This window comes from Chrysochloris asiatica, unplaced genomic scaffold (genome assembly GCF_000296735.1).
Source record: "Chrysochloris asiatica unplaced genomic scaffold, ChrAsi1.0 scaffold00024, whole genome shotgun sequence".
NCBI lineage: Eukaryota > Metazoa > Chordata > Mammalia > Afrosoricida > Chrysochloridae > Chrysochloris > Chrysochloris asiatica.
The window spans coordinates 5,287,732-5,303,525 of record NW_006408542.1 but is presented as its reverse complement, the minus strand read 5'-3'; the positions used below and the strand labels follow the sequence as shown (position 1 = coordinate 5,303,525).

Genomic DNA, 15,794 nt, shown 5'->3' with positions numbered 1-15,794 from the left:
CCAATTTATAACCACTATGCTACCAGAGCTCCCTGATGGTATTTAAAATACCTGTGGCATAGCTTCCAGAATCACAGTAACCCACAAGCCACCACTATCCGACAAATTGACAGATGAGTGGTAGTTGTACGTGTACATCAAATATTTTTACCTTGTTCACTTGTGAAATATAAGATGTAAATGGGAAGCCACAAGGTGGAAATAGGACAAATGTTGCAAGGGGATTGTAGTCACTTAGATGAAACAACGTGTATGGTTTGCTAAATGTAGAGCTGATGATCTTGTCTGCAAATCTTCACCCAGCTCACAAAAACAATTTTTTTTTAAAGTTAATGTTTTTAAAAGAGCAAAACTCAACTGTGACTCAATTTTTAAATTATTTTCTAAAATCAAAAGAAAACATGAATTATTTCTCTTTTTGTGGTACATTAATATATAATATATTAATAGATATAAAATATAATAGATATAAAATATATGAACTGAATCAGCTTTTCCTTTTATAACTCTTGAAATTCGAGACTCAAAATATTTATTTTGCACTGGCTATATAGCTTCAAATTAAAAGAGTATCATGTGAAAAAATAAGGAATAAGTGCAAATTTTCACGTTTAGTTTTTGTTTTTGTCTATTGAAAATAATGGTAAGATTTCAATTAAAGATTCAATCTGGTACCAATCCCTATTTTAAATGATGGGTTTTTTAGTTTATCACAAGCTTAGTATGCACACAACAGTGTGATACTGCTTAGTTTTAAATAAGCCAAAAATTTAGTTTGCATTGAAAGAAGAAATACTGTGTGGTTGATGAAAGGTAACCATTTCCCTGTGGACTGGACAAAATGTCATCTTTGTAGTATTGTGCTCAGCTTCAAGCAAATAACTGGACAAGTTTATTGAAAAATGACATTTTTCAGAGGGCACAAATCAGTTGGATAAAGTCCTGGAAACTAAGCTATTAAAAAACTGATGGAAGGAGCTGGGGCATTTAAAAAATTTGGTGGAAGAATGGCTGTAAAAAAATTGTAGCAACCACTCTTCCCACAATATTCTCTACTCAACTAGGTTTAACAATTTATTGCAAACGACACCCACAACTCAGACACCATATTCACAGTTATGGAGTTTATTAGTGAAATTAATAGGTTACAATTCAGGGTCAGAAATGCTTAGGGCACAATCAGGACAACCTCTCCTCGACCATGTCCACAGGCAGGTCTCTCTCGGCTAGGCCAAGGTTCTAAAACTCTTATAGGGGTTTTGATAAATGCATACAGGACACACCACTCTACCATACACATCAGTCTGAAGGTTCTCCATGGGCCAGCAAACCCAACTCTCCCAATAAGTGTCGGGAGGTACCCCACTCTATAAGCAAGCCTCCTGTTCAATGTCAGTCAGCTTACCTGGGAAGCCCACTGCTCTGTCTCCTGTTCTGGTCTTGGTTCTGCTGCTGCTGCTCCTCCGTTACTCCTTCAGTGTCCCAGCTTTTTGTCCCTGGGTCAAGGAGGTCCAATGGACATTCTCCACTCCTGCCTCTCTAGGGTTTTCAAAGACTGATGTTTTTTGAAAATAGATCCCCAGGCCTCTTATCTAAGGAGCCTCTGGGTAGATTCAAAGTGTCAACTTCTCGGTTAGTAGATGAGTGCTTAATTTTTGCTCCACATAGTAGCTCTTTTATGAACATCTTAAAAAACAAACACAGTAACAACTAAAATATCAATCCTGTGCCATTGAGTCAATTCTGACTCTAAGTGAGTCTCTAGTACAGAGGAGAACGAACTGCTCCATAGGGTTCCAAGACTGCATGCACATCTTTATGGAAGCAGGCAACTTGATCATTCATCCTTGGCGTGACTGGCGGGTTTGAATCACTGGCTTTTTAGATAACAGCCCAATGCTTAGCCCACAGTGCCACCAGAACTCCTTTACATTTACTTCTTGTTGCTGTTGTTGGGTGCCATCGATTCGGTACCAACTCATAGCGACCCTATACACAACAAAACACAACACTGCTCAGTCCTGTGCAGACCTCACAATTGCTGGTACACTGGAGCCCATCACTGCTGCCATTGTGCCAATCTCATTGGGGGTTTTCCTCTTTTTCTCCCACCCTCCATTTTACCAAACACGATATCCTTTTTCAGGGACTGGTCCCTCCTGACAATATGTCCGAAGTATGGGAGACAAAGTCTGGACATCCTGGCTTCCAGAGAGCATTCTTCTTCTTCTTCCAATACAGATTGGTTTGTTCTCTTAGCAGTTTATGGTACTTTTAATATTCTCCTCCAACACCATAGCTCAAATGCATCACTTAGGCCGATAAAAATAGAAAAATCTTCCATCCAAAGTATCCATTTTTCATAAGATTGAGAAAATTTTTCCAAATCAGATAATAGAAGGATAGGCAACATTTGTAGCTAATGCCTTTGGCCCTCATCACTCCATTCAAAAAACCTGCGGATCACCACTGCTTAATATAAAGGTAGATTTTAGAAATTTCAGAGGATTGTTGTCAGCGTATTAATTATAAAACATACTTTAAAACCTTTTAATTACCTTGAAATAAAGATGTGTCTTACACATCAATGACGATTGGCATCTTTCCCACCTTTTATTAGTACATGAAGTAATACTAATAAAAATCCTATAAATGATGGCTTTATAGATTACATGAAATAAGATATGCTTCCTTTAGCTCGGTGATTCCCAGCTTATGCATTACTAGGAGGAAGGAAGTAGAAAAATAATCAGGTGAGGCATCAAGTTTGGGGGGAGTGCAGTGGCTTTGTAGGGTAAGCACTGGACTGCAAACCACAATGTCATCGGTTTGCGTCCATCAGCCACGCTAAAGGAGAAAGATGAGACTTTCTGCTTCCACAAAGATGTACAGCCTCAAAATTCTACACTGGGTTGCTATGTTGCTATGGCACTTCAACAACTTTAACAACAACAGCACAATAGGGTTTGGTATCAACTCCTAAGACTCCTCTCAATTCCCAGCACTCTTGTTGTTACTGTTGTAAAGTGTCATCCAGTCAACTGCTACTCCTAGCGACCCTGTATAGGGCTTCCAAGGAGCAACTGGTGAGTTTGAACTGCCAACCTTGTGGTTCAAACCAACCTTTCAGCCAAGCGCGTTATCTTGCAACACCACACCAGGATTCCTTAGTCACTTACATCTCTCTAATTTCTGGTTTCTCCAGTCTATACACCAACATGTGTCTGATTAGTAACTTCCTGCTCATCCTACACATCCAGGACTTAGAGACTGCTGCTGCTTTTCCATTCTCATCTTGGTGTATATATATATAGTATGCCTGGAGCAGGATAGGAGAGCACAGTGCTTACCCATAAAATCAACACAGAAATAATTCTAGAAAGTTCATGAAGAAAGACGACTTCAAATATGATGGCATATGAGTCTAGCTTTCTTAGTTTCTGGCTTCAAGCACAATGTATCTCATCTATCTAATTTTCTAATTTAAAATAATGTTAATAATGAGGGTTATCCTCTAATCTAAAAGAGAGTGACTGGCAGAAATGGGATAGAGTAAAGTGGACTTTGATGACTCTTACCTTTGGCTTCCTACCATGTTTTCTCTATCCCTTTTTTCTGGTAACAGACCCAATCCCCTTGGTCACTTGAGTACCTGATGCTGAGTTGGCTCATCACAGACCTGTATAAATGCCCTTCAAAGAAAGATGTTTTCTTCTGGGGTTAATTTGAGGCTGATCATTGTCAGCTTCCACACACAGAGAGCACATCTGCAGAACAAAGCTCAAGCAAAGAACAACACAGACTGAGATCACATGGAGAAGTCCTGGGACCATCTATCTTGCCAGGTACCACACTTAGCCTTTTCTGCCACAGAAGCCCATGCATTCCTATCCTGCTTAAACAAGCTTAAACTGGGGTTCTGTTTCTTGGATTCAATACAATATAAAGTATTTTAAACCTCTACACTATCCCCTTAGTTTAGTTCTTTTGACTGTGATTTGGAACAAAATATTCAAGTCTGAGATTTGTGTTGACTAAAAGTAGATCCCTGAGCATTGTACCTGCTTGGGTTGAGAAACTGTTGATAATTAAAGAATCTGATATGGTTTCTCACCAGGAGGAGGATTCTATCTTGGTTAGAAGCTGGATGACAGGTATCCACAAGTCTTTAGATTTACCCAGTCTTCATCAGATACTAGATGGGGACAATGACAGAGGTCTGCACCATGAAGCATGGGAAAGCTTGAGGTCTTAAGATTCTGAAGAAGGTAATTTTGGTTTGTCATATTTGATAAGAGCCTGTCTTTTTTTATAGAATTTATCCAAATGGTTCCTCTTGCTTTTCCAAGTCTATTCTAGAACACTAGTTGAACCCAAAGAACCACAGTTTATAGGACAAGCCTGAATTATCTGCTGTAGCAGGAAGGCATACATTCTAGTTCATCTAAAAATGATAGGGTATTATTCAAGAGTTAAACAAGAGGTCTTGAGAACAACCCTGCTTTATCGTTTTTAAGACAGGAATTTACTGATTTAGAGGCAACTTCCTCCTGTTCTGATTTTGGTAGAGATACTGTGATAAAAGCTTTCAGAAATAGTGAAAGCTCAGAACTGGCATTAAACTGCAGATAATTCTAATCTACTAGATTTAAGGCTAGTGAGAGATTTGTACATGCAGCAGAGTTTTGAATTATTAGAACAAGGTTTTGTCAAAGCTGGAACTCTTGATATTGTTATGAAATTCAACCCAATGGTTAAGTAGGCCAATGCAAGCTCTGAGAAATAAATGCTTATATCAGGCCAAAAAACTCCACCTAACCCACTGTCTTCTCATTGATTCTGATTGGTAATGGTGATGCTTGTGTGACACCTAATCAGTTTTGGCTCATAGCAAGCCAGGTAGCGTTTTCGAGGCTGTAAATCTTTCTGGGAGCAGAAAGTCTCATCTCTCTTTGTGGTGTGACTGGTAGATTCAAACTGCTGATCTTGTGATTAGCAGCCCAGTTTGTAATCCACTTCACTACCAAGGCTCCTTTGATTCCAGTTTAGAATATAGGACAGAGTAGAATTTCTTAATAAGGTTTCTAAGGCTGCAAATCTTTATAGAAAACAGGCTGCCACATCTTTCTCCAGAGGAGTAGCTCGTGGATCAGAACCAGCGGTTAGCAGTGAAGCATATTATCCTCTGCACCTCCATGACTCATTTGCATAGTTGCTTTAAAAAAAATGCAAAAAAACTAATTTTATCATTGATCTAAGTATTCATTCCGTCATGGAGTAAGAAATTATTTCCCAAGAATCCCTCAAATATTATGAAGTAGAGACTTTTACAAAAACTCTTTAAAAAAAAAAAAAATCAGGTCCGATATTTTATGATTGGTTTCAAAAAGTTAGTTTCAAGATTCTCCTCTGGTTTCTTTAAAATGCAATCAATTACAAAATCAGATATAAGACAGTCTAGAGTCCTGGTGTGTGCCGTGGGTTAATGCGCCAGACTGCAAAGTCGTTTGAAGTGCAAGGCTGGCGGTTCAAGCTCACCAGCTGCTCCTCGGAAACCCTATACAGGGTCGCTATGGGTCAGAACAGACTCGATGGCAATTCACAACAACAACCTAGCCCTGTCACATTCAAAACCCATTTGGTTGCAAAAGGTGAGCGTATTGTTTCTTCTTTTTGACCCTTAGAATGAATCCTCAATTCTGAAAACAAAATAATTGTTTTTGAAAAATCCTTCTAGCTGAAGGGTTTTTGTTTTTGTTTTAAGGCAGGCTGAAAAGAACCATTTGTAACTTTTATCTGCGTGTCTCCTTCTGTGTAAACAAATGAGAGATCTGGAGTGGATTTCCTGGTTTCAAATCCTGGTTCCTCCACTTCGTAGTTGTGATCTTGGGTAAGTCACATAACCTCTCTGAATCTGCTTCCTTGTCCATAAACAGTGTAATAAGTAAATGAGATTTGCAGCGCACACAAAGGGCACGAACAACTTGACTGGAGTTGACCAGAGGCCCCTAGCTGCAATTCCTAACTTGTTAACCAAGACACGTCCCACCCACTCCCTGGATCGTCTTTCCAAGCCTTGCCATAAAGAACACCGTGTTCTCCCCGTGTCTTGTGTCAGCCGCTAGGGAAGGGATATATAGCAGGCCCAGGAAGCCACAGCGGCCCGCGTACCTAGGAAGAAAACGCACCCAACACTAGTTAACCCGCGTGGAGGCCCAGCACATCCGACCCCATTTATGGATTGTGGCCAAAGTATAACAGTTCCTGACCAGACTCCAGCAGGCGGAGTGTGGCGCAGCCCACACCCTGCCCTTAGTTGCCGCCACCCCTGCAGCTTCCTCTGCGTGACAGGTGCCGTGAGAAGAGCGCCAGGGGCGGCTGCATGGAGTGCAGAGTTGATATGACTGGAGCCGACTTTCCAGAATCTGCGCACGCAAGGCACAGCTCCGCACGCAATGGGGAGGAGACTGCTTAAGAAACTTTTCAACCCGGTGAAAGTCGCAGGCGTGGAGATTTGCTCCCTCCCTAGTTTCTCACTCCGGGAATCATCACAAAGTCCCTCTCCCCCGCCTCCCGCCCCTCAGTCCTACCCTACCCCTGACCTTGTTCGTCCAGGATCGGCTCAGCTCCAGGCCCTGAGCCAAGACCTCCGGACACAACAGAGGTGGCCGCGCGCCTCCAGGGGGCGGTTTCAGTAGGCGAGTGCTAGTCTTTTGTGCATACGATGGCTGGAACCTGGGGGCGAGGGAGCAGTCTTACAGGGATCTTCCTGCACGAGGTGGAAGAACTTTGAACGCTAAAAAAGGGGCTTAACTAAGAGTCCAATTTGTTTGGGAAAACATTTTTTAAGAACAATTTTGTCCCTGAAGGGTTAGGAAAGTCAGGTATACAAACTGCTAGGGGTGTGGGGCGTGAATGCATCAAAATAGGCAGGTTCTGTGCTATAAAGCTTCCACTGGGAACGACCCGAATAAACAGCGGCTTTCGGGCAAAAGAAAAATTCACACCGACACTTCTGGTTTGAAACCGCCAGTTTTGCTCAAAGCCCTTGGAAAAGTGCAGCAGACGCCTCGAGTGATGGTCTGTTGCGCGGACAAAATCAGGGTCTGTGCAGCTGGGAAGGTCCAGCACGCAAGCTCCGCCCCTGCCAGGTCCAGCTTCCTCCTCCCTCTACACAGTCCTTAAAACCCAGAGAAGTGGGATGGCGCGTTTGGACTCTGGAGTGACAGTGTACAAAACGGACCACATTTTTGCGATTCCAGCTATGAGAGTCGCGCAGGGGCCATGGGCTGGGAGTTGATTCCACTCATCTATCTCTCAGTCTTAGTCCCAACGTTGTCAGAAAACCCGACCTTTCCAGGGTCCCAGGTATAGGGTGGTCTGCAGGCAAAAGGCACTTTTTTCTATCCCTACCCCAGCCCATGTACCCCTGATTCTGACAACGCCAAGGGATTCCGGAGTGGGTGCTTAAAGAATCTAGAACGGGCAGCAGGTGTCTAGGGCGCCTGAGTTCCTGGAGACCCTCGGACTGACTTGTCCCCTTCTTTGATCCAGCCGTCCCGCACCGCTAGAAACCTCGCCTTCCAGCAGGTCAGTTTGTTAGTTTGTCCGTTTGTCCGCGGATCCACCTTCCTGTGTCCCCTTTTAATGAGTCCCCGCAGGTGTGTGTGTAAGGGGGGTGGGGCGCGGGAATGGAAAAGGTAAGCATTTTAGAGGGAACTAATGCCAACAGTATTGCGTGTCCCCGGATTGCAGAAACCGTTAAGAGGCTACGGGCGGGGGGAACTGAGTAACAGAGAGAGGGAACTCGTCCCTTCCCTTCTCAGCTGGGGAGTGGGTTGGGGATGCAAAGGGATCGCTTCAGCCACTTCCCCGTAGTTACAGCCTTGATGACTTTCGCAGGACCTCCTCTTCCTCAGTGGTGCGCAGCCTTAGTCTGGGCTTGCACCGTGGGACTCCCGCTCTTTTCTCTGCACACCTGAATGTTACACCTTCGCCCTTCTGTTCCCAGTATGGCCACGAGCGTCGGTCCAGACGATCCTCGGCCTCCGAGCTCGCTCCTCACCCAGCAGACCACGCTGCTGCTATTCCTGTCTGTGCTGGTCGCCGTGCACCTGGGCCAGTGGCTGCTGAGACAGAGACGGCGGCAGCCAGCGTCTGTGCCACCTGGGCCTTTCCGTTGGCCAGTGATAGGAAACGCTGCAACCATAGGTTTGGCGCCACACCTCTCGTTCGCGCGCTTGGCACAGCGTTACGGCGACGTTTTCAAGATCCACCTGGGCAGCTGCCCCATCGTGGTGTTGAATGGCGAGCACGCCATCCACCAGGCCCTGGTGCGACAGGGCGCCGCCTTTGCTGACCGACCACCCTTCGCCTCCTTCCGCGTGGTGTCTGGCGGCCGCAGCGTAGCCTTTGGCCAGTACTCGGAGACGTGGAAGGCGCGGAGGCGCGCGGCCTACAGCACGGTGCGCGCCTTTTCCACGCGCCAGCCGCGCAGCCGCCGCGTCCTCCAGGACCACGTGCTGAGCGAGGCGAGAGAGCTGGTGGCGCTAATGGTTCGTGGCTGTGAGGACGGTGCCTTCCTTGACCCTAGGCCGCTAACCGTGGTGGCCGTGGCCAACGTCATGAGCGCAGTGTGCTTCGGTTGCCGCTACAGCCACGACGACGCCGAGTTCCTCGGGCTGCTCAGTCACAACGAGGAGTTCGGACGCACGGTGGGTGCGGGAAGCCTGGTGGACGTGCTGCCCTGGTTGCAGCGCTTCCCAAACCCAGTGCGCACCGCTTTCCGCCAGTTCGAGCAGCTCAACCACAACTTCAGCAACTTCGTCCTCGAAAAGTTCCTGAAGCACCGGGAAAGCCTTCGCCCGGGGATGGCTCCCCGTGATATGATGGACGCTTTCATCCTTTTGGCAGAAAAACAGGCGACCGAGGAATCAGGAGACAGTGGTGCCAAGCTGGACCTGGAGGATGTGCCAGCTGTCATCACCGACATCTTTGGTGCCAGCCAGGACACTCTCTCCACCGCACTGCAATGGCTGCTGGTCCTCTTCACTAGGTAAAGTGTCCAGGAGGCGTGGAGCGGCGGGCCAGCCTGCTCTTCTCTATATAAGGGCGAATGAGGCCCAAACGTGCAACCAGTGCGCAGGGTTTGGGGCTTTGCTCTAGGTCCTCATACCTCAAAACTGAGATCGCACCCCGAAAATGAAGGCTGGGAACGCACAGTGGGGGAGAAGAATTGCAATTGCGCGCTCACACACCCAAACCTGGAGCGCTTGGACCTCCTGGCTGCTCTAATCCCATTTTGTCCCTCCCCCATCTGTTAATGAATGGGGACAAATTTGCAACTAACCCCCCCCCTTAGAAAAATAATATTACAAAGTCAGCCCTGACTTCTCAGTCTCTGGTGTAGGAAAAGCAAAAATTAGACTGATCGGAAAAGGGGGGTCACATAAATATGTTAAACAAACAGCATTCTAATAGGCTGGGTGAGTCCTAGGCATGGATTGGAGACTGCCTTGCCTGCGTTCCTGGTGTGCACCGCGTTGAGCAGGGCTGGGTTCCTGAGTACAGGCACTGTTCAGAGGCTGTCTGCCTGACCCCAAGACAGTTAGCAAGGAAGTGTTAGGACAGTGGCCAGAAACCAGTGAGAGGCACTAGATTAATAAAACGGCAGCTCTAAAAGTATGGCCAGTGTCTGGGGTAGACAATTGAAGAAGTACTTTTAGTGAGTACATAGCAGTATCTAGAAAGGCACCTAGGGGAGACAGAAGTAACCTGTGGATCTTGCTGTCCCTAACCTTGTTGTTGTTGTTGTTAAGTGCTGTAGATTCTATAGCGACCTGGATAGGGTTTAGGCTTGGCTAATCAGATCCTAGTGCCTACCTTTTGCACACACGAATGAAATTGGATCCCGGGGTAGGATTGTCAGATTTAACAAATGAAAAATATATTTTACATGGGACATTGGAAGTCCTGGAGAGAGTTATTTATCTGAAATTCAAATGTAATCAAACATCCTCTATATTATTTGGCAACTCTACCCCAAGGGAAGGTAGTGCAACAAGCAAATCGTGATTACCTTGAGGATCCTTTCTTAACTGTGAGGAAGCTGGTGCTGTTTTTGTTGTGTGTGTAAAGTGGATTCCGACTCATAGCGACCCTAAGGGAGCACATATCGCCAGGTTTTTACTTCCAAAGAGCAGATTGTTGTCGTTAAGCGCTTGAGTGATTTCGACCCATAGCGACCCTGTATAGGGTTTCCTAGGCTGTAAATCTTTACGGGAGCAGAAAGCATCTTTCTCCCGGGGAACAGCTGGTAGTTTCGAACTGCTGACCTTAAGGTTCACAGCCCAATTCGCAACCACAATGCTACCACAGTTAGAATCGCCCATCTGTTAGGTCAGTAGCTTACCATTGATCATTGGGCCCCCAGAGCCTCTTAAGGAAGTGGTGGTGGTTGTTGTTAGGTGCTGTTGAGTCGATTCCGACCCATAGCGACCCTGTATAGGGTTTCCACGGAGCAGCTAGTGAGCTTGAACCGCCAATCTTGTAGCTCAAACGACTTAGCAGTCTGAAGCATTAGCCCACAGCGCCACACCAGGACTCCTAAATCTGCCATAGGAGTATTATTGTTGTCGGTTCCGACTCATAGCAACCCTGTACAGGGTTTCCGAGGCTGTAAATCTTTACGGGAGCAGAACACCTCATCTTTCTCCTGCGGAACAGCTGGTAGTTTCGAACTGCTGATCTTGCGGTTCGTAGCCCAATCCGTAACCACTACACTACCAGAGCTCCTTATAGGAGTATTATAGATGGCAGAAACGTTTCTTTTTGATGCCTATGCTTTGTTAGCTACTGTATAGCTAATTTCACAGATCAAATTTTTTTGTGTTGTTTTTAGATGCTGGGGAGTCGGTTCTGATTAATAGCGACCGTATGTACTACGGAGTCCTGGTATGACACTGTGGGTTAATGCACTGGGTCTGTTTGATTCACAGGGTTAGCAGTTCAATCTCACCAGGCACTCCTCAGAAACCCTATACAGGGTGGCTATGAGTCTGAATCCACTCAGTGACACTAATAACAACAACAACATGCACAACCAAACAAAACACTGCTCAGTCCTGTGCCATCCTTCAAATGTATTAAGGTCATAGAAAAATCATATGGAAGGGAGAAGGAGAAAGAAGTTAAATAACTACTATTATTGGGCAGTGAAAAGAAAGAAAGCAATCTGGGGGACACATTCAAATCAATAGAACTAAGAAATACTTTCTCCTTTTAGGGAAAGACCTATGACAGATGTCAGCAAAGTACAAATTACACCACTTGCTTTGTATATGTTTTATCGAAATACAGGTTTCCGATTTGTCCATAAGCACTGGGCTGCTAGCTGCAAGGCTGGCAGATCAAACCCATCAGCCCATGCTTGGAAACCCTGTAGAGTTTTGCTGACTTGGAAGTGACTCCAGAGCATTCGACAACAATAGTAACATGGCTGTTTTCCTGCTACAGGTCAAGGCAGAGTTGAATAGTTACTGCAGAGAGATGCACAAAGCCTTAAATATTTCCTGCCTGGCCCTTTATGAAAAATGTTTGCAGATCCCTGCAATGTGATATTAAAGAAGCGATTTTCCAAAATCACCCTTAATTCCATCACATACATGCTTCCTTTTTTTCTTTTTTTTTTAAGTTTCAATAATTTTTTTTCCTTCTGATACTTGCACTTACTATAGTGAACCATTCTCTGTATTTTAATATTTATTTAATATTTTTGATGGCAACATAAAATGTGTTGCCAGAGTAATATATACTTGCTTCTTGAGTGTTAAAGTTGATCAGTGATCAGATTTCATTTTTAAAAGTTAGCTATTATTATGATTATATTTTTATACTGGGTTAAATATTTTCCTGAAAAGACATTTTCAGTTATGAGTTACTACGTATAGAAAAGCATGGGGTGGGGTGGCCTCATGGATCTTGCTTTGTAATGAGATTTTGTTTTCCAAAAGAAGTTTATATCGGCAATCACTCGTAAGTATTACAATTAGTACCATAATCTCACCAACATTAGGAATTTTTTTTTTAATTGTGACGGAAATATATACAACAAAACTTTTGCCAGTTCAATAATTTCTACATGTGTGATTTAATGACACTGTTGCATTCTATGTTTCGTGCCATTGCTGGCACTGTCCTTTGGGAATTTACTATTAAATTAGAAAACATGTAGCCATTACCTATCAAGATAACAACTACCTTTGTATAAAGGTGAGAACAGTCTGTCTGCTGGAAATTCAACCATTCAGACTCAGATAAAAGTGGAATTAAGATAAATTATGATGCATGTTCTTGACAAAAGAAGAATCATCTTTCTCACTTGTTTTCTCTCTCTATTAAAAATCAAACAGGTACCCTGAAGTGCAGGCTCGAGTACAGGCAGAATTGGATCAAGTTGTGGGTAGAGATCGGCTCCCTTGTATGGATGACCAGCCCCACCTGCCCTACATCATGGCTTTTCTTTATGAAGCAATGCGCTTCTCTAGCTTTGTGCCTGTCACCATTCCTCACGCCACCACCACGGATGCCTCTGTCTTGGGCTACCACATCCCCAAGAACACGGTGGTTTTTGTTAACCAGTGGTCTGTAAATCATGACCCAGTGAAGTGGCCTAACCCAGAAGATTTCAATCCAGCCAGATTCTTGGACAAAGACGGCTTCATTGATAAGAACCTGGCCAGCAATGTGATGATTTTTTCAATGGGCAAACGGCGGTGCATCGGGGAAGAGCTCTCCAAGATGCAGCTGTTTCTCTTCATCTCCATCCTGGCTCACCAGTGCAATTTCAGGGCCAACCCAGATGAGCTCTCAAAAATGGATTTCAGTTATGGCCTGACCATTAAACCGAAGTCATTTAAAATCAACGTTACTCTCAGGGAGTCCATGGAGCTCCTTGATCATACCGTCCACAAGTTACAAGCCGAGGAAGATCACCTGTGTGAGGCCAGAGGCAAGCTAAAATCTTAGAGGCATACAAGTCTTGGGGAAGGGGAGTACAATTCTTTTTTTTTTTTTTTTTACCCCTAGCTTCTCTGTGCTTTTTGCCTCTAAGATGCACATAAGTCAGTAGATGGGGCATGCTCCAAACATGTGTGGAGTGGCTCTTCATGAGCATTGAGCTATGCAGGAGTTCCTGAAAGATTTTTTGAGTCATATATTAAAGGGGCTCAAGGAATATTTATATATATACTGGTTCCTGGTAATAATATCTTCAGACAGTATTCTTTGGCACTACGCATACTCTATTACCTAACAGAGCTATCTTATTAATCAAACTGTCTTGAGTGGGATCCAAGATTTATCATCCGTGAACTGAAATATCAGCTAGTATCAGAATACATGGTTGACTATGCAAAGGCAAGTAATTGCAGCATAAGAGATGTGATTTAGGATGATAAGGGAAATGGCAAAGATCAGAGATTCATTCCCCTTCCTCCCTTTTCAGTAAAATAGCTGATAGACTAGTATTTATGGATGGTTTATCTTTTTGCCTACTGATGTGCTTCCTTGAAGTCATAAAGTTGGTTGCTCAAAAACAATAATTGATACAGTGATTCTAATGAGTTTCAGTGATTTATCATGAATTTTAAAACAGATTTTTATACTATAAAATTACAAGCTCTTTTGGTTGCCAAATGTGTTATATTCCAAAAAGGAGGGGAGATAAATTTTGCCTGCCTAGCAAAGCTTTAAATTATATATGTAACATGTAATTATAGGAGTCCTGATGTGATGCTGTAGGATAAGCACCAGACAGTTCAAACCCATCAGCCACTCCTTGGAAACCCTATATGGGGTTGCTATGAATCAGAACTGACTCGAAGGCACGCAGCAGCAGCAGCAAAAATATGATTACAATAACAGATTTCAATACATCTCATAGATATAAATAAAAAAAAAGTCACCAAAAAGTATGCACCATGTTATAATTATGTAATATTTTTATTCAGTGTGTTAATGTCTGTTAGGAAAAGGTTGAATCATATCACATGTCTCTTATAGTGTCATTGCAAATCAAAAATCTAACAAACTCAACTAATTTGGGCTCAAAAACTTGATTAGATCATATATAATTATTTTTTTACATCATAAAACGACACTGAAGAAAAGTCTCTTAACAACCCAAACTAGAATCAGAATAGACTCGTCTCTAAATTGTATCTGTAAGATGTGTTCCTCCTCATTTTACCATATCTTGTCAAGTTGTATTCATAATACAGTCTCAAATTGATCTAATTATGTTAAAATTCCAAGCTCTTAACTTAATTTTGAAGCCACCTGATGATTGAGTATTGCGTTGCAGGTTAGTGGAAATCTGATCATTTGCTGTGGAAGTGTCAGAAATTGAACCTGTTTCAGCCTGTTCCATAGTGGAGAATACCATGAACTGTGTGGGTGCTCTCTTTATTAGAGGGCCAAACCAAACACACACTGCTGGATCCCAACTCACGTTGACCTTGTAGGACAGACAGAATTGTAGGGTTCCTGAGACTATAAGCAACTAAGAGGAAGAAATGTCATTATAACTGATCGAGAAACCAAAAATATAAAAGTCTGTTTGGTTTCCCTTTTTTCTTAAACTGATTTTTTTTTTTTTTTTTTTTTGGAAATAGTCCTTAATGTCTGTTTTTTGGAAAGTCAGAAGATTGTTTGGGGAAGCTGTTCTGTTTGTGTTACAGTGTAACTGACCAGATTAATTGTGGTATTTAGAATGGCCTAGTGGGCAAGAACTTTGGTAGTTGTGAAATCATAAAGCTTGAACAAAATGTCTATGTTCATTTTATGTAAATAGCCTGAAAACTTTTCCAAAAAGTGATGGAAGACTGTTAAAGTATAAAGGAAAGTGTAATGTTTTCACCTTCATTGTATGTGAACAGTCAAAAGAAAGTACCACAGTATTCTTAAAGCTAATTGCTTCTTACATTTTTAGTAAGTATTTTGGAATCTGAATCAAAATCATGAAGGGTGAATTGCATGCTGGTTTTGTGTGGGAGTGATAAGAGAAAAGAGAAAGATTGAAAAGGAGGGAAGATAGTTAAATATGTCCCCATTTATTCCAGACTAATTAACTTCAGGCACAAAATTTAAAACATAAGCATTAGGATGTTTGGTGTGCTAATCTGAAATAAAAAATGGACTTTAAGAAAACAAAACATAATCTAGTTCCCAGATTATGAATGAGTTCTGTTTCTAAATCTGCCTCTAAATCTAATTTGTGTATAAGCCTAACAGTTACCTCAGTTAGTCAAATGTTTGTCTTAGTTTATAGTGTGCATTTCTATGAATAAAAAACATTAAAGAAGTACTTCTAGATACATTAACACTTCTTTAACATAATAATACAGTAATGACAATAATGCCTTGATGCATAGTGGCAAAGAAGCTCCCTTTGTCATTACAAATCCTTGTTGGTGGTGGTAATTGCCATTGTGTTGGTTCTGACTCATAGCCACCCTTTATGGGGTTTCCAAGGCTGCACATCTTTGCAGGAGCAGAAAGCCTAATCCTTCTCCGTCAGAGCAGCAGCTGGTGGTCTCAAACTGCTGACTTGGTGGCTCGCAGGCCAGTGCTTATCCTGGGGAGCCACTGCGCTCCTGCAAACCAGGTATGTACCTCAAATTTGAAATATGATAGGCTTTACTGTGGTTTGCTCTTAACCACGGACTGTTCAGTCAGATGATTGTAATGCAGGGACTGCGAGTACAACACAGGTCCCTGAATGGAACAAACAGTTT

General features: G+C 43.2%; 1 protein-coding gene across 1 annotated transcript; it reads left to right on the top strand.

Annotated features, from left to right (window-relative positions):
• Nucleotides 1-8,012: 8,012 nt before the first annotated feature.
• On the top strand, nucleotides 8,013-13,026 carry LOC102811452 (cytochrome P450 1B1-like). The gene is made up of 2 exons (XM_006839455.1): nucleotides 8,013-9,055; nucleotides 12,411-13,026. The coding sequence occupies exons 1-2, from the start codon at nucleotides 8,013-8,015 to the stop codon at nucleotides 13,024-13,026; spliced, it is 1,659 nt and encodes a 552-aa protein (XP_006839518.1).
• Nucleotides 13,027-15,794: the final 2,768 nt, after the last annotated feature.

Coding starts and splice junctions, on each gene's coding strand:
- LOC102811452 (XM_006839455.1), top strand. CDS start 8,013: ATGGCCACGAGCGTCGGTCCAGACGATCCTCGGCCTCCGAGCTCGCTC. Junction 9,056..12,410: donor CTGCTGGTCCTCTTCACTAG/GTAAAGTGTCCA, acceptor AAAATCAAACAG/GTACCCTGAAGTGCAGGCTC.